The 26,932-nt window shown below is 37.3% G+C and overlaps 1 protein-coding gene and 1 long non-coding RNA gene across 2 annotated transcripts in view; one reads left to right on the forward strand and one right to left on the reverse strand.

The window, feature by feature from the left end:
* The window catches only part of Sntg1 (syntrophin gamma 1), a 783,297-nt gene that overhangs the window by 143,395 nt on the left and 612,970 nt on the right, over positions 1-26,932 (reverse strand). The window contains exon 13 of the mRNA XM_010622657.3: positions 5,486-5,524. Within this exon, the coding sequence (XP_010620959.1) occupies positions 5,486-5,524 (39 nt within the window). The remainder of the gene's footprint in view (positions 1-5,485; positions 5,525-26,932) is intronic.
* Positions 1-26,932, forward strand: part of LOC104861287 — a 74,733-nt gene that overhangs the window by 36,123 nt on the left and 11,678 nt on the right. The gene's annotated exons all lie outside the window — the stretch shown is intronic.

Consider the following 26,932-nt stretch of genomic DNA (forward strand, 5'->3'; position numbering starts at 1 on the left):
ATTATAAAACAGACTTGAATGACAACAAGTGCTTTATCCCTAGATTAGGTAACTCCATGATTTGTTGTCAACATTTTGTACACTGAATACATAAAAAGCTGAAAAAATATTTTCCTCAAGTTGAAAATAAATAGACATTTATATCTCCCCAGACCAAAATAAAAGCCCACTGCCAGTCGCATACATAGAATATATTGTTTAAAATGTGCACATATATATATATTTACACACATCTTCAATAAATCTAATTTTTATTGAAGCAAATATGCATCTTGTTAAATTAAAAAGTGTGGGATAGTTGTTTTTAAATAATACTTGGTAATAATTGCACCTCATATTAATCTCATCTGCTATGATACTACCACTGCACAAAGCTTTTAACTGATACTTGGACAGAGACTGGAAAATCAATAGATCTGACAAGATGAATGGCACTGATGATGCAAGCTGCTGTTTTTCAGGACCACTATGTTGCTTGAGGGCAACAACTAGGGCTGGGATAAGTTCCAGTGTCAGAAAGCTGACTGTTCTCAGATTCAGCTGGTTTTCTTAAATAATTCCTCCCTGAGTTAGGCAAGTCTGGGGTGAATTTCTTTATCAATAAAAAGTTGAGTCTAACCATTTTGCCCAGTTTGTTATTATTGCTATTATGCTATTCAGTTAATTTTTGAAGGTCCTTTATCCTGTTTCTTCTTCGATGCCTGTCCAAAAATGGACTTTAAGGCTAACCTTTAATTTCTAAGCTCTCTCCAATATGTTTAAAGACAATAAGCTGCTTTTTACTCTGCTGTTTCTCAGGTGGTGTTTATATATCTTCTCATTATTATTGTTTTGTCCAAATTCATGTTTTTTTTTTTTTTTTTTTTTTTTTTTTTTGGTACCCAGTATCAAACTCGGGTCCTTGCGCTTGCGAGGCAGGTGGCGGAACCCACTGAGCTAAATCCCTGGCAAAGAAATGCTTCTTTGTGATTAGTTACCTGAAATAATGTTTTTAATTTACAGGAATATCACTCTTTATCCAAAAAATAAATTAGTTAATCATATAATAAAATTCTTGGTAGAAATGGGCTGTTCACATTAATATTTTATATTTATTAGCACATTTGCAGTATGCAATGTTTATATTCCTTGCATGGAGTTGGTACATTTACATAACCCATTTTATTTCCTGTTTTCATCCTCACTTTGCCCCCTTCCAATCCTCTTCTGATCTGTCCCCCTTCCCTGCAAACTACTTCCTGTTATTTATCTTATATTTTGCTCTTTATTTATAATTTGTGCTTCTCATATGAGAGAAACCATGTGATATCCAAGCTTGTTTGTCTTATTTATTTCACTTAACATTATGGTCTCGTTCATCAGAAATAATTTATTTTTAAATGCTATTTTTGAGAGATATATTTCAGGATGGCAGTGTTTTAGTTGAAATGAGTCCAGATGTTAAGGGCAATAAATATGACAAACTGTGATATATACAGGAACATGACACAGGTCTGGCTGTGTGGATGTACATGGATGGGCCTTTAAAACATTGAGAGAATTATCATGTCAGGATTTTATATTAATAGAGTATGACTGCATAATTTAACAGCAAGACCACAGCCCCCTTTCCCTACTTTTCAATGAACAATTATTAGTAGAATCGGAATTTCATTATGTTTACTGCAGGAATGAAACTGATTAAAACATTAAGATAGAAAACAGATTAATGTGTCACAAGTCCACAGAGGAAATGGAAATCTTACCCCTAAAAAAGTGAAATAGGAGATAGGTTTGCTCAACCAGTTAAAACTTTTTAATTTAACTAAAACTTCTTTCATTCTTGAACTTCTATTTAATTTTGTTGAATGCCTATCTTTGGATATGTCACATATCTTGTTTCTGTCTTACAACTTGTACTACTTTATTAGAAAATTAAAGCTAAAATATTTTTGGATTTTTCTTTACTATCTAAATGGTAGCTTCCCTTACCATGATTTATCTCCTCATCTGGTTTACAGCATAGGGTGCAAACCTCTGCTGTGTTTTCATTAGAAGTCTCCTGCATTCTTACTGTTGGACAATTCCCCGAGCAGCTAACCCTCAGCACTGGTCTCTGATGGTCAGCACTGGCTTTCTCCAGTGACTCTTATGATTTGCTTTTGTCTTAATATCTGAGGTTGGGCAAAGTTATCACCTGGGTAGCACAAATTTAATGCTAAATCTCACAGGAAGCAGAGCTCTTCTGACCCAATGTATCTTGGGTTAAATCTTTCTGTTTGGGGTCTTTTTTTCTTTTTAATACCAATAACATTAGAAATAGGAAACCTTGCATTACACATCTCTTCATAATACATGGTTATTTGGATATCTGTATGAATTGTTTAATCATATGCATAAGTATTAGACATAAGCATACAAATATGGCTTTGTATCTAATTTAAGTTTTGGAAATCCATGGGAAATCAAGTTAGCAAAAATTTGAGATGAAAGCAACTCAGTATGGTTAATTTCAATGCAAGTATTGCTTGAATGCTAAATCTGGATCAGAGGTAGGATTATAAATGATTTTATTTCAAGTCCTTACATTAACTCACATTTTATTAAGCAGGGAATATACCCTAGTCTCTTAAAGTATCACCATACTTTATAAGTTTTTCCTATTATGCTTAAATATGAATGTTGAGCTATAAGACTATATTTCTGAAATTCTTCATTTATAAATAGAAAATAATAGGGGGAAATTGATTCCCTCTTGCTCTTAGTATGTCCCCAAGGGTTCATGTGTTGACAACTGAATGCTCAGTGTGGCCTTGATGGGAAGTGGTTGGAATCTTCAAGGGGGCTCTGGAAGGGAGAGTGGTGAAGCCATGGAGGGCACTGCCCTCTGGAGGAACTGAGGTTGATCTCCTGAGTTCTTGGTTCATTCTGGTGAGAACAGAGCGAGCCTGGACCCGTTGAATCTTTCTCTGGCTCTCTCTCAGTCTTATCTTGTTATCTCTCCATTTTGAACTTGCTCATACCATGACAGCAGCTGCCATAGCATCATGTGAACTGTGAGGTTCTCAGGGTTTGAATTCATCGAAATAAAATTTTTTATATGTTACCCAGACCCATGCATTTTACTATATAATGAAAAATGCACTAATAAACATGTACATTTTTGCTTATTTTATATGTGCATATATGTACTAGATATGTGTATGCATATTATACATGTGTATTTGTTGGAATAAGCAGAGTGCGGTGGCACACATGCTGTGGGAGGCTGAGGCAGGAAGATTACAAGAATCAGCCCATCCTGGGCAGTTAAGTGACCTAGCAAGACTTTGTCTCAAAAAACAAAAATTGGGAGTATAGTTCAGTGTAAAGCTCTGGGTTCAATATCATATACTGCAAAAATAAAGATTTTTGATATTTACTCTTTATTAAATTTTCATTCAGATTCTCATTTATCTTACTCAATGTTATTCTAAACCTAGATAAATGCAGAAGTGGTAAGGGCTACCAGTCAGCAATAGGACTATGCAATGTTAAAGTAAGTTAATATGATGACCAGGGACTGAAGCCTCACTTAGGAGACAAAACTACTCAAGTATCAAAGGTGACTGACTTCAAACCTGCTTGGCTTGCAAATAAACAACTTGGGTTATTTCTTATGAATGCTAATATTAAGGAAAAACCAAGCTTAATGCAAATCAATCATATATAGCCACAACACTTTATTATAAAAATTTAAAGTTTTCTAGGGACTTTCCAATAGGTCAGACCAAATAAGATTAACTATATCATTATAAGCAATCAAAGAACTTTATTTTCCTTCTGCATTTTTTCCACAAATACTTTCTTTAACACTTCACCATTGGAACACTAAAACGCTTTTCAGCTTAGTTTTTCTCAATTCATGAATTGCTTCTTACCCAAACTCGAACACTGTATTGTGCTTCAGATTTTTCTTTAACAGTAGGAATGGTTAAAGTGTGATTTTCATTGTAAGTAAAGAATAGCTGTGGAATTTCCAGGGATATAAAACTCTCACAGTAAAGTAAATTATACCAATTATTAATATTTCTCAGGTTGATCTTAGAAAGAACAAGGAAAGGCATGACATAGATCTTAGAGTCATTGTTAAATAAAAAAAAAAAGCATTCATCACTTTTATTTTTGGCAACAATTCACAAAACTCATAATTTCCATTTTTATGTGTCTGGCAATAAAATAGCTGTATCTACTGGAGGGCATTACTAACTTCACCATAGCTGGTGCTCTCTTCTCCTTGAATATTTTCTGATTAATAACATTCACCCTCTTCTGGAGCCCTATAAAGTCATTATACAGTAGTTCCCAAAATGTCACCTGTGTACTATCTGAATCAGAGTCACCTGGGACAAGATCAAAGCTATACAGCAGTTGCTCAGGTATTCTCATAGAGCTACCAAATCAGGGCCTCTAGGCTACAGCTCTGATGAACGTGGCACTGTAAATAAGGGCCTCAAACACAATTGGAGCTTGTAGTGTGTGTCAAGACACAAATCTCTCCAACCACTATCTCTATCCAAAATACCATCTAGGCTCCGGGCTGTTGGCCTGAAGAAGAAAAGATGGGATTTTCAGAGGTAAAGGAAGTAGATCAGAGCTCTGCAGACACACCAAAATATCCAGTGCTGAGATTTTCTCATGAGCGTGTCAATTGCATATAGTGTTTTGGCTTTTTTAGCTAGTGTGGGCTGGTGACATCATTAATGATATAAATTCTAGAAAACATAAATTCTCTATTCCAAAGTAGAAATTAAAAACATTTAGTATTAATGATAATAATAGCATATACTGAAAGCATGCATGTATTTATCATTCAGTCCTGAAGTAAACTTAAAAGATATGCTACAGATAAGGAAACTGAAGTTTAGATAAAAAGATAATTTACTTTTTAAAAATTGAAGAGGATTTAAAAATGTTCATGATTGAAATTGGTTTACAATTTATGTACCATTTATAAAAGTCATTTTAGAAATACAGACTTTGACAAGGTTGCAAGTCAGTGTTGATGTCAAGAGAAATACATTTATAAAACTGAGTAATAAAATATTATTTTCATTCTATTAATTAAATTAGATTTGAATTGAAATGCTATCTGCACATGGTAAGTTTTCCTTGAACTTTGAAGTTAATTTAAAATATATGTTTTAAAAATTAGGATAAACTAAAATTACAACATGAAAACTGTACTCCAACTTCCTCATGTTGTATATAAATAATGTAATCATTGCTAGAAAAATACATTTCACCTTAGCTTACTTTCATAAAATATGTAAAGCGCACTCTTTAATGTGATAAGAGAAGCACATACAAAATCAATAGTTTTATTTAATTCATACTTTTCTCTGAAGATGGTACATTATATTACTAATTCATTCTGCCTAAAAATTCAGATATCAAGATTATGCTGTATAAAAGATACAATTCAAGAAATATATTATTGGATTTTCCAAGCATGACTCGATCTTACCTGCTGGTTTACAGGAAAGTTTCTGTTGATTTTTTTAATCTGAAATGATAAATAAATGAAGAAGTGAGAATAAAAAGTATCAGGTAATATATGAACTGACTATTTGTATAAGGCTTGCTTTTCAGTGAGTTAATATATAATAATAATATGTTGACATTTTGAATCATTGCATATTAAACACCAACTACCTCTTTCACTCTTACAATTATCCTAAATATCATGCATAAACATTTTGATAAAGATTTATATTTAATATATTTTCATGTGTGAGAAGTCAGCTCGTATTTGCTTACAATACTAAATGATTATCAAGGAATGTAGAGCATAATATTCTGTAGTTTTGTTTTTTCAACTTTGAAATTAGATAATATCCAATGAGTTTTAACATTCAAGAGAACAGAGGAAATGGAGAAGTCAAACACTAAAGTATATACTTTGAAATAATTTTAGTCAGCATCCCAAACACAATGTGACACTTATTTAAGACAATTTAATGGCTGGAATTTTAAAAGAATTTAAAACAAATCTTTAAAGAGTCTATTTCCTCTATAGGCATGTCATGGAAACAAACTTAAAAGTGAAATAAAAATGAATATTATGTTTAGATAAATGACATTGGAAGACAAAAGGTCTTTGTTTCACAATGGCTTTCCTAAATAAAACCAATTATTATTTTTCATTGGTTTCTAGAGAAATTCAGTGCAAACTTAATATAATAAAGCATATCAGACTGAAATTAGAATACTTTCACTTACACATTATTTTTCTTTTTAATTCCCTTTTTTCTTCCTTGTGAATGTGAAATAATAGGCAATGTCCTGGATATAGGCCACAAATTTAGAAAGTAATCAATTGGCTCCTCTATGAAAATAGACTGATTTACAAGATATTTGGCATTTAAAATTTTAAAATAAAAGAAAATTTTAAAATATACATGGACAGAAATCTATACTTCTTACATTTTTAAGATAATCTAAATTGTTTTTTAACTCTTGTAACAATCTGGTTAGGATCTCTAAGACTCCTAATATCCTAAACACAAACAAAGATAGTGTGGAAATGTAGATATTAAGAGCTGATTCCTAACTTTATTTATATATCAATCAAATTTATATTAATTTATATTGTGTAACTATATTTTTGCTAGTTCTTATAGATTGAGATGGATTATTAAATTAAATTAATATTTTACATGGACCTTTGTTTTAATAGTGTACTGCCCAGCTCTAGAACTTTCAATTATCTTGATCTAAATAATCTTTTATAAAATCTGGAATATTGGCAGTGCAGACAGGCCCTGGAATAACAGCTGTGCAAAATGAAAACAGCTGGTGATCACAGCATTATGTTCTGCTAACTCCCCTAGCCGGGGCTGGTGGTCCACTGTCGTTGCCCAGTAGAATGTTTCTTAGAGCATCCGCTATATTTACCTATGTAAAGCTATTATATTCTACTAGTTTTTGCTTTTTTCTCTACAACTTTCTTTAGTATTTCATGCAGAGCGCAGAGATCAATTAGTAACATCGGAATCGTACCTTCTTTTCCCTCAGTTACTGAAATGGCGTTGCATAATATTAATATGAGAAGATAAATTGTGTTGCATATTTTCTACCACTCCTTAATTACTAGCCAAGAATACAGAAGCAATTGAGATAGATAAATGTGAAAACAAAAGGGAAGTTAAAGAAAATGTGCATTAATAATGAATGAAGTATGCCAACAACTTAAACACAGCCTTAAAATACCAATAATTAGTATGTTAGAAAAGTCATGTTTAGAAACCTGTTAAATTGTCTCTAAGAACTATTTTTAGATTTTTGTAACCTAGTACAAATATAATAATACAATAGAAAATGTTATTAATGACGGAAAAGTCAAGGATTGAAGAAGTGGCATGCTTAATAATGGAAACACTAACAAACTGTATCTGTCATTCAAATGATGTCACTAAAGCTTTCACGTTCACACACTGCTCCTATTTTATTTCTTTACTTTGAAATTTTTAAATTTAATTTAATATTTTGGGTACTGGGGACTGAACGCAGGTCCTGGAGGTTGCGAGTTTTTTTTTTTTTAAATTTAATTTTATTATTTTCTGAGGCTAGACCTTTGTGTTTCCTCATTGCCTATCCTGACTTCTAACTCACAATTCTGCTTTCCTCTCCGAAGTTGCAAGGACTAGGGCCAGGGATTTGACTCAGTGTTTCTGCTGCCTGCCTCACAAGCGCAAGATCTCAAGTTTGATCCCTGGTACCACAAAAAACAAACAAAGTTGAAAGGACTACAGGAGCCCACCATGTCAAGCTGCACACGGTGTTTTCACATGACCTAACTACATAATGACATATATTTGGGCAATTTATCATATCCTGTAAATCTGAGTAAAAATATTCAGCTAAAACTCAGGTGACACTTAAAAATTTCTATGCATATTGTTAGGTTATTTGATATTAGAAAATTTTCCATGATACTGGAGATTGAACTGAGTGCCTTTACACTGAGACACAACCTCACATTTTTCAATTTAAGACAGATACTCGCTAGTCTCTATTTGCCTGGGCTGAGTTTGAACTTTCTGCTTCTCCTGCCTGTACCTCCCAGAATAAGGACATTACAAGCCTGTACCACCATGGTCCAGTTGGATTTGTTTTGCTTTTTTTCATGTTTTAAATTGTGTTGTAGTAAAATAATCTACTCATGTCCGTTCATGCAATAATGGAAATATAAACCAAACTGCTGCAGCAATGGAAGATGGCAGCAACCACGTGGTTGGTTCATGCTCGCCATGGCATAACTGTGCACCCAGATGCCCTCATTTTGGCAGCAAGGAAAATGAATATAATTTATGTAGCTTTCTTTTGCCCACACACATTCAAAGACAATTCTAATATTTCCTACAGCAAATAAAGCAGAACAGCATAAATTACTCCATTCCCTATACTAACATCTAAAAATAAAAAATTAAGGAAAAAATTGAAATCTCACCTCTTAACAGTTCTCAACATTCTAACAGGTTCACCTACATATATTCCCTAAAAATTGCATGAAAAATGTACTTCAATTAAAATGAATTTGCAGTAAGCATTGAAGTATTTTATCATGGTAAATATAACAAATATGAACAAAAGTGAATAATGTATATTCATTAAAAATGCTCATGATATTATTCATTGATAAAAAAGCATACTTACAGTGTTGCAGTTAAAAACAAAATTATTTTTTAAATCGTATGCACACATACATAAGAAGTCATGTACACTCCTATACTAACACATTTTGATTCTGTAAATATGAAAAAAATTAATTTGAAATATACACACATAAAAAGATGGTGTGTAAGACAAGGATAATTTTTTAAAAATATAAGCAATTTTATTTTTGGTTTAGGGATGATAGTATTTTCTTCTGCTCTATTTTTCTCATTTAAAAATACACCTAATTTATATAATTAAGAAATAATTAAATTAATGCAATGTTTATTTTCTTGATAAAGAAAACGTATACTTACTGTATAACATTCTTACTGTATAAAATTCTGAAAATATAAAATGCTATCAAAACGAAGCCCAAAATATAACTGTTTATAAGGACAGATGTTTGCTTTATCTATTCTCAGCCTGCATTTTGAAGTCATTCTTGACATTTTAAAGGCTTATAACAATGCTCAGGCTTTCCTAGTGCACATGTGAATACACAATGATACTCCCAAACTTACAATGGAATCGCATCTGTTTAAATCCATGTTAAATTGAAAACATATTTACTACACCTATCCTAACAAACATCACAGCTCTTCAACAGTACACTGTAGATTATTGCATGCCATATCTTTAGCCAATGAATATGTTTTCTACTAAATGTTTTATTTTTGCACCATGGAAAATTTGAAAAGTCTTAAAGTCATTGTTAGTGATTAAGTATCTAGTATCTACCAATTAGACACAATTTATTTCCTTTTAAATTTAGAGTCATATGCTGGAAACCCAAAAAAGTATATGAACTGCTTGTATAGAAGGCACTGACAGTAATTTTTGACAAATACTTGTTTTATAAGCTTAAAAAATAATATCAATAAGACAGATTAATTTTGGTAAGAAAGATATGTTGGAAATATATATTATTTTCAATTTACCTTTAAAATAAGCCAGTGTTCATGCAATTGTGGTAGTACTGGGTTAATTTCACACAGTAAAGTAGTAGACTATAACTAATATAATAATACTTCAGCTCACAAAGGCTCCTGAACAATTTGGTTCCAACAAATGCATCCTTCAAACTTTTGCTTCCATTCATGAACTTGGCATCAAGTAACAGATAAGATCATGGCCATCTTCTTTGAAGGAACACAAATGTGGCTATCTTCCCCAGTATCAGGGAACAAATAAAATTCATGAACTGAGTAACCACAGTATATTCTTAGTAATAAAATTAATTCAGAAAACAAAGTTTCAAAAATTTATGCTTTTGTAAATAAAGCTAATTTTAAGCCATGGAAATTAAAATATCACTGCTTTAAGATTATCCTTCAAATACTAAAAAATGAAAGTTTTCCTAATGTATTTTATGTTAAAGTTCTTAGAAAATAATACTACTTATGTTTTATCCAGACTAACATTTGTTGTTAAAGTAGCTGAGAAATTACTACCATGTTGAACAAAAGAAGGGCAGTGTCTGAACACGAGGCTTACACAGATAAAAGGATATAATTGCAGTGCACACAAGAAAACCTGTTGCTTATGGAGCATTATTACTTAAGCTATTAATCCTCAGGCAATAAAAGCAGCAAGATGATGTAGACTAATTCACCAACACATCATTTTACAAGAACACCAAGTGATATAAACTAATATAAAATAAAATGTATAAACTAATATAAAATAAATTGAGATAAATAAAAGATATACGAAAGCTTCTGGTCCAGAGCAAAAGATAAACCCATAAATTATATCTTCAGCTCTGCTTGATTTCTGAGAAGATCACTTCTCACTAGCTACCCATGCAGACTCAGCATTTTTTCCTTATTCTAGAGCAAAAATTAAAGCTAGCACATCTGAAAATGCCTCTGCAACCCAGAGGCTTTGCCTGTCTTTCAAAATTCCTCCTCAAAAGTGGATTCCTGGCTGCAGTTACTGAGAATATTTCCTGTTTCAAGTGTGCAGAGTTCTCTGGAGAGATCTGAGGTGAACCATCAGTGAATTAAGCATCCATTCAGGCCAGTGGTTTTCAAGAATAACACAGCAGAAGACAGCTCTGACAGAGGGAGTTTCACATAGTGTCAGACTTACAGAGCTGAATCAGCATCAAGATTACAAACATTCTTCCATTGCGTTGCACACCAATGAAGTATACTTCTACTACCAAACCTTACTAACGTTTAAGATCAAAACGAGAGGGCTACCATTGTTCAGCTGAGTGCTTGGAGGCAATGATGTCTTTATTTTCAAGAACTACCACTCTCTCTCAGTAGTAAACCTGAGTATGAAAGTTTGTCTTATGAGTGTTTTGTTCTTGGGTCTAGCATGTTTAAGTGTTCACAGTTACCAGAAACAGTAGCTCATATTTAGTCATCTTTTTGTTACTGAGACACAATGCTCAACATATGCAGTTTAAATAAGTAGTTTATTTTGAGTTGGGTTTTTAATCCATAGTTGGTGGGCTTCAAGGCAGGAAGGAACATTGGGAGGATCTGTCACAAAGAAACCCATTCACTTCATGGCAGCTAGGAAGCAAAGGGAGAAAGGAGGATTGGGGAGAGAGAAAAACTCCTGCAGACCCAGCCTTCGGTGACCTGACTCCTTCATTCAAACCCTGCCTCCCAACAATCAGCAGCTATAAGGCATCCACAATCCAATCACCTTCCAAATGCAAAGCTTTGAGGCCCATTTTAGATCTCAACAATAACAGTTTATTTTGGAGATTATGTCTCTTTCTTCTTTCTATTCTTAGTTTATTATTGTTATTATTTCCAAGACAGGGCTTTGCTATGTAGTTCAGCCTGGCCTTGAGTTCATTATGCTGCCAGGCTGGCCTGGAACTCATGGCAATCCTCCTGCCTCAGCCTTCCTAGTGCTGGGATTACAGGTGTGTGCCTCCATGTCTGGCTTAGTTTATCATTTACAATGAAAATAATTACTTTGACACATACATGGCTCTTTTTATGTAAACACTTTTGAGGAGAGATCCTATTTTCTTATTCCTTATAATTTCCCACACCTTGGTACTTAGTATACCTTCTCAAACACACATTATGTAATAGGCAAATATCATAAGACCATTTATATATTTTGCACTCTCATGGAATAATTTTCTGAAATATAAATTTTTTCCTTCAAAAAAGAACATTCCCTATATTTTTAAATATAACATGATGAATTTTAATTATATATTGCTAAAATAAAATAACATGGCTACATAGTGTAGATTTAAGTCAAGAATAGGGAATGCACTTAATGCCTATGTAAAAGTGTAAGAAGATACAATTTAAGTTTAATTTTTCAGGAAGCCCTTTCCACCTCATAATAAAAATTATAAGTTATTTTTAAGCCAATACTTATAAGTAAAGGATTTACAGAAATAAATAAGGGAAAATGGAAAAAATATCCAAGGCATATAGATTTGATGCCCTCAAGCAAGACTATAGAATTATAATCCCTTTGCTAGCTTAAAAGAAGACATTTATTTCAAAGGTATTATTTCAAAATGTCTAACTTCTTTAAATTACATACTTTTTACAAGTCTGAGAAGATTTCTGTGACCTCTAAACAGGAAAAGCAAAAATAAAGAAAATTGTTCAGCATTTTCCTTGCATTTCAAAAGGACTTATAGACACTTTGAAATTTTTTAAAGTAGACTTAATAAAGAAGAAAAGATTATAATCCAATAAACAAATGTGATTTGGTAAGCCTTCACGAAGTAGTAAAATCTATTATGTATGTCTAGGTCAGAGAAAATGACCACAGCAAAAAATAACTTCATCTGTGAGGAAAGGGTCATAGTACTTCCCATTTCCAAGAATTATCCCATCCCAAGATGGGATAATTAAATATTTTAAAGGTAAATATCAACTTTTTGTTTTATGCTGCAATCATGACAATTAATTCCCCAAATTCCTGGGTAATTCTCAGAATTATTTTTTATTTCTTCGGACATCACAAGCCCTTGGACAGTTGAAATTATGTCTTTTATTTTCCAAAATGTAGTTAAGTGCATAATGACATAAAACATGAATGGAAGACTAAAAGCACATTGTGTGTAATAGTTATTTAAAATTGCATTCATTAAAAATTGTTAATTCAAATTAAGCATGTAACTGGCAAGGAGAAATAAAATTGTAAAGGTTAAATGTCTTTCCTTTGGAAAGAATGGCTTCTCCAAACATCCTCAGGTCTAGGGCATAAAACACCACCTTAACCTTTACCCAGATCAGATGAATGGACAGAATTTGCAGATTTTGGGACCAGGAGATCAAAGCCCAGCTTCATTTCCACAGGAAAAGTAGAAATAAATCTGAAGATATCTGTCGTCTCCTCGTATTTCCTGTCACACTGTTCCTTGCTAAAAAAGACTCTAACACACTTATAAAAGGTGAGATGGTGATTTGGGTGATGATAAGATATTTCCATCTCCTTGGAGCTAGCTTCCAATAATTTTTTCTATCAGATCCTCACCTGGGCAGAGAGAAAACTTGCAACATAATGAAGTAACACATTCTGCAAGCTGCAAAAGATAACAGGAAGCCAAGCGCCCTGTTTGAGATAAACAGCCTGCCCCACGCAGCAATGCCTTGGAGGTCCAGACGCCCATGGAGACTCTCACCCAAACTCCCAGAGTCAAAAGTCTTGTCACACTTGTTTGCACCCAGGCTGGAAATAAAACCTCACTTGTTTCATTTTTGCCTGCTCTGGTGAGATTAGTTGTGCCTTTGTATACCCTATGACTTTTTTACCTTTTTTAACCAAAATATATGGCCTCTTTTAATTTGGTCAATGGAGAGAAAATAAACCTAACATACTGATAATCATAAACTACTATTTCTGTTGAAATGGGAACCACCAGATTTACTTTTGGAAAAAAATAAATTGTGTTTTAATTTTCATTTTTCTTTTCACAAATCATACTGAAACATTTCCTTCTTAATGGAAATGTTTAGTGTCTCAGGGAAATCAGACTGGGAAATAGTTGCAGATATATAACACATATTACATATGCACAAATCCAGTCATATACACACACACTATGCTGCCAAAACTATGAAGATGTACAAAGATTCCACAGTTAATCTGGATTCACACTGTCTTATTATGGGATAGGTTGAATAATTTTACAGTGAAATTAAAAACTATTTACATGAAAAAATAATTTCAGAAAAATAAATGAGAACAAAAGAAAAATTCTGTGCAGTTTTCACATATTGAAAACTTTAGAAAAAAAATAGGTAATTCTTTTAGATTTTGAAGTAACAAAATAAAAATGTGAACTGCTACTTCATGGTAGTGTATCATTTTTGGACTTTTTCCTCTTGATCACTTAACCTCAATCAGTGCTATTATAAATAGTACAATTGGAGCTGTGGGACCACACCTCTCCACTCACCTGAACCTGGGTAATGCCCTAGGGACAACTCCCTATCTTTTGTCTCAAGGCTTACTAAAAAAGGCAAGATAAGAAACACAAAGACCACTGGGCCCATTTTAGAAGATTTCAATGTCCCAAATCAAAATGTATGCATACTATCTCTACTGTTTTAAATAAAGTACTAAAGTCTTTTTAACTATTGAAATAAATGCAAGAGGTAATTTTCCCGATTGGCTCCATTGCACAAGTTGAGCCACCAAGGGACATAACCAGGTTGCTAAGGGAACATTGCTTGGGGAAATGTTTTATTATCCTTATCTCATGGGAGTCAAAGGATTATGTAAAGCCTACAAATAGTTTAGTCTCCTTGTCCCAAAAAAGTTAATGGGCCCCAAATATAGAGACAAGACCCCTCAGGGAGCTTTCCCCCATGCTTCTGTGAAGAATGCCAGCATCACTCTGCAGGCTCAGACAGAGACATCTGTATAGTCTGTGTTAGTTTCTCATAGGGGCCACTTTGGAGCACCCTCATGTCTTCACCTTCTTCCTGAGATGTCATTTTAAGGAGTCAAGACATTGCTGTCTCCTCTCAATAGACTCCAAAAATGAGCCAATGGGAAACTGCTTGGAACTTTCCACTGCATCGTTGCAATATCTTTGCCAGTAGGCCTTACCCTTGATGAGTGGGAGAGGTTTGATAATGACAATCTAAAAGAGAACAGCTTATATACTATTTCAGTATAGTTTGGATTCAATGTGACCTGGAGGTGACAAGAGATGGGCATGAGGAGATACTTTAAACTATGAGACTATTCTCCAGTTACAAAATTGCTGTTTAAAAGATACAAGGTGGAATGAAATCTCTTGTGTGGAGGTTCTTCATACTCTTTATCAAAGGAAATGCTTGAGAATTATGATACTTAGAGTTACAGGCCAATGAATCAGATCCCCACCCAAGCAGACCCAATATCTGAATCCACAGGAGCACAAAGAAAACAGGGAGCCAGCTGCTCCTACCATAGTCCTGTCTATCAGCCAGCTCTAGACCCATCACCCTTGGTGCTCTAAAAATTTCCACCCTCTTCACCAGTGCCCTTCCCTTACCTATACTCCGCTATAACAACCTTGCACACCCTTCTATCAGTGTCAATATCCTTTTTACCCTTGGTCCATCTGTACCCAGATGGCTCACTTTGTTATTGTCTGCTTTCATGGTGTCAATCATGCCTTGGTCTGACCTTACCTTTGGTGGCCCATATGGGGACATCTGAGCCTCTCTTCAAGGAGAATCTGAACCCCCTCCCCCAAATCCCACCAAGCACTTTGAGGCCACCTGTGTCATCTGACCTCTGGCTCATTGCTAGTCCAAGTCTTGTCTTCAGGTTGGGTAGGTGATACTTTAACTCATCTTGCTCATGCCCCCAAACAGAATACACATCTTGGAATTTCAATCCCTCCCACCAGGTGAGGTCTGCCTGGGATCTCACAACCCCACCCTAGACAAAGTGTGCCTGGAATCCATTCCCTTTCACCCTTCTCTTGTAATGCTCCTCTTGCCTAGAGTGCTCTGTCTGACCTAGCTCAGGCTCAAAGTGTGCTTGAAACCCAGTACTGCTCATGATCTCGGAAACCAGGTTCCCCTGGTGGTAGCCCAATCACAGGGATGACTTGGTACCTGACTTGGTAACCTGCCTAGTCTCAGAGCTTTGGGAAACTGATTGAAGATGTACTTTCCTTTTCACAAAATCCCCAGCTTTGTGTCTGGCATCATACATCGCTATGGACAACCTCCCTTCCTCTAGTCCCCTCTTTCTCTCTTGGCTTGAGTTCTTAAAAACCTCTAACCTCTCCATCTCACCCCCAAGTTGAGCCAAAATATCTCATGTACTTTTGTAATTTGCCCTGGCCAAAGTACAAATTAGATAATGAATGATATTGTCCCCAAAATGGCACCCTCAACTTTTCAGTTCTTTGAGAACAAAATTATTGTCACTGGCTAAGAAAATAGTCAGAGGTCCAGGTATTCATGGCTATTTGAGGACTCCCCTCTCTCCATGCTTCTTGTAAACCCACTGAACTTCTCATCTCAACTCCTTTCTCAGCTCCCTCCCTCCACATCTCCACTATGACTCCTCTCTGACCACTGAGCCTTACTCCCTGGGTCTGCCTCCCCTGCTGCCCACAACCTCAGCCCATTGCTAGCCTGGACCAACCTCAACATCCTGCCATTGTCCCGCCTCCCTCCCTACTCTCCCACCACTGCCCGTACAGGTCTGGTCTCCTTTGCTCCTCCATTTCAGCCCCAGCCCCACCTTCTCATCCAGCCACAGCCCCTGAAGCTGCTCAGATCCCTCAGGACCTCCTACTCTAACTTCCTCTGCTCTGGCCCCTATTCTCTCCACTTATCTGACGCTTCCAAACCTTCTCCTTATCTTACCAAGACCATCACAACCCTCTCACACAAGGTCTGAAGTGTTTGATGTTTCACGTTTCTTCCCCTGCCCTGCTCCTCAGTTTCTGCTTCAGGAGGAAGAAACAGCCCAAGTTCATGCCCCATTTTATCTGTCCGATCTTTCTCAAATTAATTAATGCTTGGGTTCCTTCTTCAGAGACCTCACTAAATATGTTTAAGAATTTAAATGTCTCAATCTTATGACTTAGCTAAGGAGGAAATATCTATACTTTTACACTCTCCCCCGAGGAGAGAGAACAGTTATTCAATTCCTAACTCAATCCTATGACAAAAGCAGGGCCTGGAGTGCAATTTAGAGTATAGAGCTGCGCTGTCCACACACCAAGATCCCATGGGATTCCAATCATGCTGATGCAAAGGGGCATGTTCCTGAGAAGCCATACCTAGACTACATGACAACTTGCATGGTTGAGGGCCTTCCCAAAATGGCAGCCCACAAATCAGTTAATTATTACAAATTTTAAAAAATTATTTAAATGCAAGATAAAAATCCAGCCCAGTTTATATGTCACCCAACCTCCACTCTCAGAAAGTTTAGTGCTCTAAACCCTGAGAGTCCAGAAGAGCAACTGATTTTTCTTAATTGAGTTTATTGGTACATTTTAGGGATACAGTACAGTTACATTAATTATTGGGATCTTATATCTTTACATGACAGGTCTTGGTTCTCAGTTTTTTCCCCTTGTCCCTGCCCTCTCTTCACCCCCTCCTCCCCTCCCAATTTACAAACACTTTATTTCCATCTTTTCATTTTCTCACATTTTTTTCTTAAAAGGGCAATTGATTTTACAGATGAATTTTATTACCCAATCTGCCCAGAAATTCACAGAAAGCTCTATAAAATTAAATCTGGCCCTCAGATTCCCATCAAAAATTGATCAGTCTAGCATTTCAATAACTGTGATATGGCTGCCCACCAGCAGTATATATCTGACTTACAGCTTCTTATATCCACTATAAGAAACCTACCAAAAAGGCTAGAAGGCAATCATGGGCCAAATACAACTCTGGGGATCTAAAAGAAGGAGTCCAGGACCTTACTTTAAGTGTTACCAGATTGGCCGCTGGGCCAAAGACTGTCCCAACCCAGGACTCCCCCCCAGGCTATGCCCCACATGAAGAAGCCCTCACTGGGGTGGCTAGGGCCCCTCATGGGTCCCCTACAGAGCCACTTACTGGGGCTCATACACCTTCACCATCCTGATCAGTTGGACCTCAGATGGTTGACACACCTTGGAGATCTTGTATGCCCTTTGGACCATTACAGCCACCAAACTCTAGGTAAATCTTGTAGTGAAAGGTAAGACTGTCTCTTTTCTGATCAGTTTGGGGCAATCCATTTCACCCTGTCTTCATTCTGTGGACAGCTAACTTTAGCCCCAGCTACTGCTATGGGAAATGATGGCACTGTGTTCAGGCCTCTCAAAACCCCTCTGTTGTCATGCCAATTGAGAAACCAAATGTTTACTCATTTTTTTCTAGTGACTCCCACCTGTCCTATTCCATTCCTTGAGTGAGATATTTTAACAAAGCTCTCTGCCAGCCTCACTATTTCAGGCTCTGCCTATTGCTGTCTTTCTAATATCTACTGCTACACCCTCCTCCCACACCATATTTCTCCTTCTCTCAACCCTCAAGTTTGAGATAAAAAAAAAAAATGCCTGTTTTAGGGCACTCTGTAGAACTTTTCTATGCAGATCAAATCAAATTGTTTTCCTTTCTTCTCACCCTCCTCCTGTTAGACAAATGATAGCAAAAGCTTCTGTTTAAAGTTCTGACTCAACTGACTTTTGCCTCAGAGATGGAACTACTTCTTACACTCGTGCAAATAAACCTCGCCCTTCCTCCTCCCTATACCCTTTGACCCAGTTAGTCTCTGTCTCTCTCCAAATCCACACCCCCTACTATTCCCAGTTACCTTTACAAATTTTTTCAATAAACATATTCCCTGCTGAACTGGTAAAATCTGTCCTTAGACAAAAACCACCACTCACTCCCCTCAGGCTTATTTTCTGGAATCCCTTCTGCCCTGGACAGAATGTCCCCCCAATGACTCCCTAGATTCAGACTTGACAAACTGGAGTCGCTATCTCCAAACTGACTCACCAGAGGCAATCAACTACTGGCTAAATTAACTGTCCTCTACAAGCCCTTTTCCCATTCCCCCTCAGATAAAATACACCTACTCACCTTCCTCAACCTCTGCACCTCCTGCCTAGACACCACTCTACTCACTCATGTACTGCCATTTCCTCTTCCTACTCATCCACATGCCTTTTAGCCCTCATATTTGCTGCTGGCTTAACTTCAGCAGTCCCCTGAGATCAAGCTGCTAGGCTCAGAAAACAGGCAAAAGGTGATCCTATCAATGGTTAAGGAAATCTTTTGCAAGCAGGCTAGATGTCCTGGTTTCTCTCCATGTTAAGGTCCCTAGTCCCAATCTGCTATTATTGATTAAACCCTGCATAATAAAGTTTTTGACATTTTTATTCAGCAAAGAATCTGATCCTGCATCCAGACTACTACTCCTGAATGCCCACTACACTGAGGTCCCACGAGAGCCTCCATGTGACCCCTGAAAAAGGCGAGAAGGTGATCGTGCTCCTGACACCGCTGCTGCCTCTCTCTGAGACTGAACCACTCTTTTCCCCTTTCTCCTCTTCTCTCTCTTTCCTCACAGGATGCCCATGTTGACCCCAGTCACAGTTGAAGAAGTCATTAGAATATACAACCTCTTCCCTTTTTTCTTCTTTATAACACAACAGGCAGGGATGACAGGTCCCTGAATTGGACCCATCGCCCAAGCAGACTCACAACCCTCATCCACAGGAACATAGAGATAACAGGGAGTCAGCAGTTGCCCTACTGTTCCTACCACAGCCTATCTGCTAGGTCCATCACACATGGGATTCTAAAATTTTCTACCCTCTTCACCAGTGCCTCCTCCCCTACCTAAATTCTCCTCTAACAACCCCACACACCCTCCTCTCAGTACCAATAGCCTTTTCACCCTTGGCCATTCTGCATCCAAATGGCAATAAACTCATAGCATGTTGCTTTGACTTTGCTCATCTCAGTGGTTTCAATTGTGCTTCAGTCTGAACTTACATAAAGCAGCCCCCAAAGAGGAGAAAGATATTCTGGATAATCCCATTCTGAGAATCCCACTTTTCTCTCTGAGCTATTTGATGAGACTGAGAGGTCTCCTCAGTATCCTCCTTTTAGTTTCCATGCCAACAAATCAAGTCAGTCCCTTCCAAATGATTCAGAAATTCAAGTGTAGCCCTAGTGCCCCAGAGGAATTCAGTGTCTTCAGCCCTCTCCTGATGCTTCTCAGACAGCCATAAATCCCATTAGATATACACAGAGTTAAATCCCTGTAGATTGAACCCAAAGTGTTGTTATTCTACTTCACAACTTATTCTGCCCCTATGAAAGGTGATAAGGGTGGAAGGGAATTCTTTACTGCAGATCCACTTATCAGTAGCAGGTGTCCAGCAGTGTAAGAAGTTAAGCAAACTGTCAGATGATCCTAGTAAGTTTGCAAGTGTCTTTCAAATTTGACTCATGCTTCAAAATTGATTTATCATGATAAGATGTCCAATTCATCTTGACCACTTACTGTATCCCAGATAAAAGACAAAGAACCTACAAGTGGTTGAGAACTAAGCATATAGCAATATGCTTTGAAAGTGGCAAGAAACCACCCAAGAATGGCTATTCTCCCTTGAATAGAATCAAATAGAAATTATAAGAACTGTCATAGACTAGAAATGATAGGTAATATGTTAAATGCTCTTACTAGTGGCATAGAAGGTGCCTTAAAAAGCCTGCAAAGTGTTGAAAAATTGAGTGGGGTAATATAAAGTGCAGAAGAAAATCCAGTTCTCTTCCATAACTTATAAGTATGTCTTTCATTAATATACTAATACATAAACATACTAATACCTATGCAGCAGTCTAAAAAGAAAGAGGCTTACTGACCAATAGACAGTCATCTATAATCATAGGAAAGAAATTCTACAACTCCTAGTCAGTCCATTTTCATAGGCAGATCACAGCTGTGCACTGTGAAGGGCATTAGGAGACTTTTCTGAAGTCTCCTTGGGAAATCAAAAGGCAAGGGAAACAAAAAGAACAACTTTACAGCCCCTTAAGCCTCAAGCCTTATTTCCAGTTCCTGAGGAACAATTAAAACCAGTCTATACTTGTACGAAGTAAATGGGCCTCAGGACAAGTGAGAATTAAAAAGAGACTCTGGTGTTCAGAAAATAAACATTTCTTCCTTACAGAACACAGTGTAAGGATATGAGGACACATCATGATTCTTTCAAAATGGGAAGAGATGCTACACTGGAAATGGTCCCTCAAGTTTTCACAGAACTAGGCTTGCAGCAGCCGAGTGACAAATCTTCAAAGCTCACTCATTCTGTGCCTACAACAACTCAGACAAGCCCAAATCACCTCTTTTATTAGAACCTGTACAGAGGGAACAATATACCCTGGGGAGGACTTGCAATTAGGCTTTACCCACACACCATCTTAGCGAGGATTTGAACAGATGTTGGTCTTGATTGATACCTTTATGGGCTGGATTGAAGCCTTTCCTACCCATTCAGAAAAGGCCAGAAAGACCGACAATGTGTTTCTTAAAGAAGTTACCTCCAGACTACCCAAGTCCTTCAAGAATGACAGTGGGTCTTCTTTTACCTTCCAAATAGTTCAGGGGTTGGCAAAGACTTTAGGAATAAGCTGCCACTACCATTCCACATGGCAGCCTCAGTCTTCTGGAAAGGTAGAGAAAGCCAATCAGACCCTAAAGCAAGCTCTGGCAAAACTTTGCCAAGAGAGGTCTGAATCCTGGCTTTGATTGCTGCCAGTAGCACTTAATTGTGTTCATAACATGCCCCACACTGAACTGTTTGAGTCAATTTGAGATATTATATGGGAGACAATTTCTATCCTGTAATATGATAGCTGACAGTCTGTGAGGCTCATAATATCTCATTAATCTGGGCCAAGTACAGCAGCCTAACCCAATAAATGGGAACAGAGTCCTGCCAGCTCCTGGCACAGGGGAATCACCTGCTGTCCATCCTAGGAACCAAGTGCTTATAAAACTTAGAAACAGGGGATATCCACAGACCAATTAAAGCCAAAATAGAAGGGATTCTTTTCAGGGATCCATGCAGTAAAAAGTGGCAAAGACAGATAACTAGATTATTAATTGCAGAATAAAGCCACTCCTGTAAGCCTCTGAAAGACTTGAGATTTCTCTTTAAGAAGCAAGACTCCACAGATAAGTAAACTGGATTTGCTAAGGCCATGGCTCTCAGACTCTTGATGATTTTATATGCTCTAATATGTATGCTCTGCAGAAAACTTGGAAATCTGACCTGCTCCTCACATTTGAGCTAAAAGCGAAGTTTCTGTCTCCCATCAAACAAGTTACTCAATGGTCATAATGTTTTTCTCACTGTTTTCTGATAGATTTTTCTGAGTTCAACCCAAGCAGTAAACCACAGCTTTCCATGGTAGTCGGACAGCACATAATCCCAAGTAGATAGAGTCTTCAGACACTTCTAGTTTGAAGAAGCTATAGAAGACAGAGACCATCACTCCCTCAAAAGCCTTTAAAGAATTAGGAGGATGTGTGTTTCTCAGGGGGAAGTGAGTTAGGAGATATGGCATTCCTTAGACTGTGAAGATGGGTGTGGCAGCTCTGCTTCTCAGGGCCTCCTATGAAGAAGTTTTCAAGGGTTCCTGAGAGATGTGGATGGTATAAAAGGATACAGATGTAATGACGAGCTTGCTACCACGACTTTCTTATGGCAGCCTGCCCAGTGTTCCTCGGGGCAAGTTTTATTCAGCCCAAGTTCACTCTGCAAAACCAATTTTTCCCTTACCCTTCCCATTTACTTACTAAATACATTTTGTTATTATTTTTTATTGTCATGTTCAATTCATTTTTCAAGATGAGAAGAACCTAGAAATGACCTCCAGAAGGAGATTCTGACTTAAAACCTGGTAATATTAGACCCAGAACCACATGTTAAATTTTCCAGTGCAACACATTCAGTGCTCTTGCCATTTTCATTTCCACTAGAGCAAGCCCACTCACTCTGACACCTAAATTAAACTTTGCTGCTTTTCCCTTACCTGTCCACCTCTATATTTGTTAGGCTTATCTATATTTGTTAGAAGCTTATCTGAGACCTACTGCTTATAACAACACATTGCTGAGTCAGCAACACACACACACACGCACATGCACACGCACACGCACGCACGCACACGTGCACTTTTATATGGCATAAAGACTCCAAAGACCCCATTTTCCTTTTATTTCTTTCTTCCTCATTTTTCTCTAGTCTCACCTAAGAAATTAACAGCCTCTTTCTGCTTTTTCCATCCTACTCATGACTTTGATCTGTCAGAAAATTGAAATCTTTTAACTTTTTTTTTAATGCACTAGCATGGAGAAACATAGAAGGAGTCTATTGCATCCCAGCATGTGCAAGTGGGAGGAGAAGCTTGTAGCTCTGTGTTTTAAGGACCTATAGGCTTGCAAGAAAGGCACTACTCCAGCCCTTCTCAGCTACCTGCTACAACATTCCTATGTCAAGGCCACCTATAAATATCTCTTTTGGAAGGATTTTAGAGTTGCTTCCCAAGTGTTAACTCTCTGCCTCCTTCCATCCTATTTGGTCTCAGTATCGAGCTAATTTTGGCCTCAATTTTATCTCCCTATCTGAAATGATATCTGATCTGTAGTTGTTAACTTACTCCTCACTGTGAAGCATCTGCCAGGAAAGATGTTTTTTTGTGTGTATGATGGGAGCCAGCAGAAATGCAGGGGAGTTGAAGACAGAAGGAACTAGGGAGGAGTAAATGGCTGTACAGGAGCTCAACTTTTTAAAACTAGGTTCTCCCAGACTAATGGCTACACCAGGGGTTGAAAAATCTCACCTCTTCTAAACTAGTAGTAGCTGAGACGACCTTCCCAGTTGGTTTGGTGTCTTTCCCTTGGCACTCTTCCTAGTCCCAGATCTTAGATTGCCACCTGCCAGGTTCCTTAGTCATTAGACTTTCCTCAGCTCATTGCATGTGAGGAAATGAGCTTGCCCCATATATGATAGATGGAGACAAAATTTATCAGGATCCAGAAGCCCTACTCCCTTGGATAATTGGTTATGAGTGAAGACCATTTGTTAAATTCCTCACTTCTGTCTGCCGGCTTCTTCAAGAGGCACCTAAACAAGTAAATGTACCAGGGTTTTATTGAGGGAAGCTCTTATTATCTCTTCTTAGACAGACATAACTTGATGTTAGGTGATTTTAAAATTGGCTAGAGGCATCTACCTAGTAGGCATCCCAGTTCCAAACTACATGTCTGGGAAATGAGTATAATCAAAGAAGGGAGACCCAGAAGGTCAAAAGAAGTGGCAACGGTCCCTCCACAAAACCAGAAACATCTGCAAGCTGAATTTAGCTTTAGTAGGGAACACCCTGGGGAGAAATAGGTCAGAAACTGAGCAAGGGGAATCCCTATAAAGTCCCCACAATCTTCAAGTAGTTCAGCTTTACTGGGGACACCTTGTGGCTGGATAGGTAGGATACTGAGCTAAGTGATGACCTATAACAGTGATAATAAACCTTTTAGACATGAATGCCCAAACTACAAGCCAAAATGCACTTGTTTATCATGAAGTGCCAACATTGCAATTAAACCTGGATGCTGGAGTTTTAGTTTAGAAAAAGCAACTCATATATTAACATATTTTGTCCTAAAAGAAAAACAACAACAAAAAAATGGATGCCACAGATTCACTACCACTGCCCTATATGGTTTTCAGGACTTATTTGTCACTCCTTCTATCCACAGACCCATCATGGCATACTCCTCATCCATTTCACCTGACTCCCACTTGGAAGAGATAGGGAAGGTGGTCTGACATGTCTATATCCAAACCTCACAGCTCTCCACCAAAAGCCTGATCTGTGCCATATATTTCACCCCTCTTTAGGTGCTAACTCTGCTGAAGAACTGTCAGCTCCCCTCCACAAAGGACTGCCTCCTAACCAACTTGTACCATTACATCCAACAACAAAATATACATTCTTTTTAGCAGCTTATGGACCTTTCCTCTAAAACAGATTATATTTCAGGCCATAAAGCAAGTCTTGTCAAGTGCAAAAAATTAAAGTAATTTATCAACCTATCAACTCAAAATGAAAAGAAAGTAGAAATCAGAAAGATAAATCACAGAAACTATACAAACACTTGGAGATTGGATAATTTAATCTTGAACCATCACTGAGTCACTGCAGTAATCAGGGGAAATATTTAAGATGCCTAGAATAAAGTGATGATGGAAACATAACTCACAAACATTAGAGCAAAAGTATTTTTGAGTGTAAAGTTTATACCTATAAGTGCCTATGTTAAAGAATCCAAGATATCTCAAATAAACAGTTAAAAACAGTCCAAATTCAAAATATGCAGGAAGAAATAATAAATTCAGCAGTTAAATTAAACAAGGGAAAATAAAAGAACAATACAAAGGATGAATGCAACAAAGTGTTGTTTTTTGGAGAGATAAAAAGATTGATAAGAAGTGTGCACACATCTCTGGGAACAACAGTGCAGTCCAGACTGGTGCAGCTGCAGGCAGATCCCAGTCAGGGGCTCTACTCTGACCCAAGAGGCTCAGACACACCCACCCAACCATAGGTCTACCCAGAAAAGAACTGCACAGGTGCACAAGCTTCAGCCAAAGGCCTGCCTTATAGTATCCACCACAGTCAAGGACCTGCCTGGAAAAGAGCTACACAGGAGCACAAGCAACAGCCAGAGGCTTTCCCAGATAACATTGGTAAGTGTGCAGAGACTGTAGCCAGAAGTGTACTTAGACAACAGGCACTGGGTTACACAACCTCCATCCAAAGGCCATCCCAGACAATTAGGTACATAGAGACACCATCAAGAGGCACACCTAGATATCATACCAAGTGTACACAGGCCCCAGCCAGAATCCTGCCCAGACAACAGGTTAGCTTAGTTATCCAGAAAGCCACCATTCTGAACACAGGAATTGGTGCACTGGTGAGCAGCAGAGAAAAGGCTGGTTGGTGACTTGCTGAGAACTGAAGGACACTAAGTGAGCGTAAAATTGTCTCAAAAAAGCACAGCAGGTTGCAACTGTTGAAACAAGAAGATATGTAAATAAAAAGACATGTAAACAAGACTCAAAACCAGGATTCCAGATCATTTAAGGCAACACCAAAAGGCAACAAAATTGAAAAATCTGATACTCAACCACCTGTACTCCCTGAAGTGGCAACAAGAGAGGATCTGGAAAAAAGAAAATCAGAAATACTCTCAGATAACAGAAATCATTCCCATAGTGCAAGACATGATTAATAAATCTAGAGTGGACACAGATTTTTAAAAAATACAGGAGCTGAAGAACATGATGGAATCCCAACATAGGAAACAAATAGAATCCATAAAACAGATGCAAACAGACTTCCAGGAGATTAAAAGCTCCACTGAAAGTTTTTGCAGAAGGTGAGCCAGTGCAAGGATAGAATATCAGATATAGAAGATAGGTTTGCAATTAGTGAACAGGAAAAGAAAAATTTCTTAAAAAATAGTAAGGCACCACAAGAAATCGATACAGCAGCTGTTAATGCAAAAAATAATATAAAACTGATCAGAGTCAATGAAGAAATAGAAGAGAGTGCAGATGACAAAAACAAAAAACAAACAAATAAAAAAACTGCACACAGAAGTAATGGCAGAAAACTTTCCATATAATGGAAAAGAACTTGACATATGCATGCATAAGAGAGTCATACAGGAACCTACAATGTGGGAAAAATTTTTTTACCAGCTGTTCCTCAGACAAAGGACTATTATCAAGGATACATAAAGAACTCAAAACAATCAGCCCCCCCAAATATAAAGACCTGATTCAAAAACGGGCATCTGAAATGAACAGATATTTATCAGAAAAAGAAGTCAAAGCAGAAAGTAAATATATGAAAAAATGTTCCACATCACTGGTCATTCGAGAGATGCAGGTGAAAGCAACACTGAAATTCCACCTCACCCCAAAAAGAATGGCTGCTATCAAGAAATCACACAATAACAAATCTTGGCGGGGCTGTGGGGAGAAAGGAACGCTTCTCCATTGTTGTTGGTAGCGCAGACTGGTGCAACCACTATGGAAATCAATATGGAGATACCTCAAAGAGCTTGGACTGGAGGTTCCATTTGATCCAGCCATTCTTCTGCTGGGTATCTTTCCAAAAGAACTAAAAGAATCATATCACAGTGAAGTATGCACACTCATGTTTATAGTGGCACAGTTTGTAATAGCTAAATCTTGGAAACA

The sequence above is a fragment of the Fukomys damarensis genome, unplaced genomic scaffold (genome assembly GCF_012274545.1).
Source record: "Fukomys damarensis isolate Sample0158 unplaced genomic scaffold, DMR_v1.0_HiC HiC_scaffold_5, whole genome shotgun sequence".
Taxonomy (NCBI): domain Eukaryota; kingdom Metazoa; phylum Chordata; class Mammalia; order Rodentia; family Bathyergidae; genus Fukomys; species Fukomys damarensis.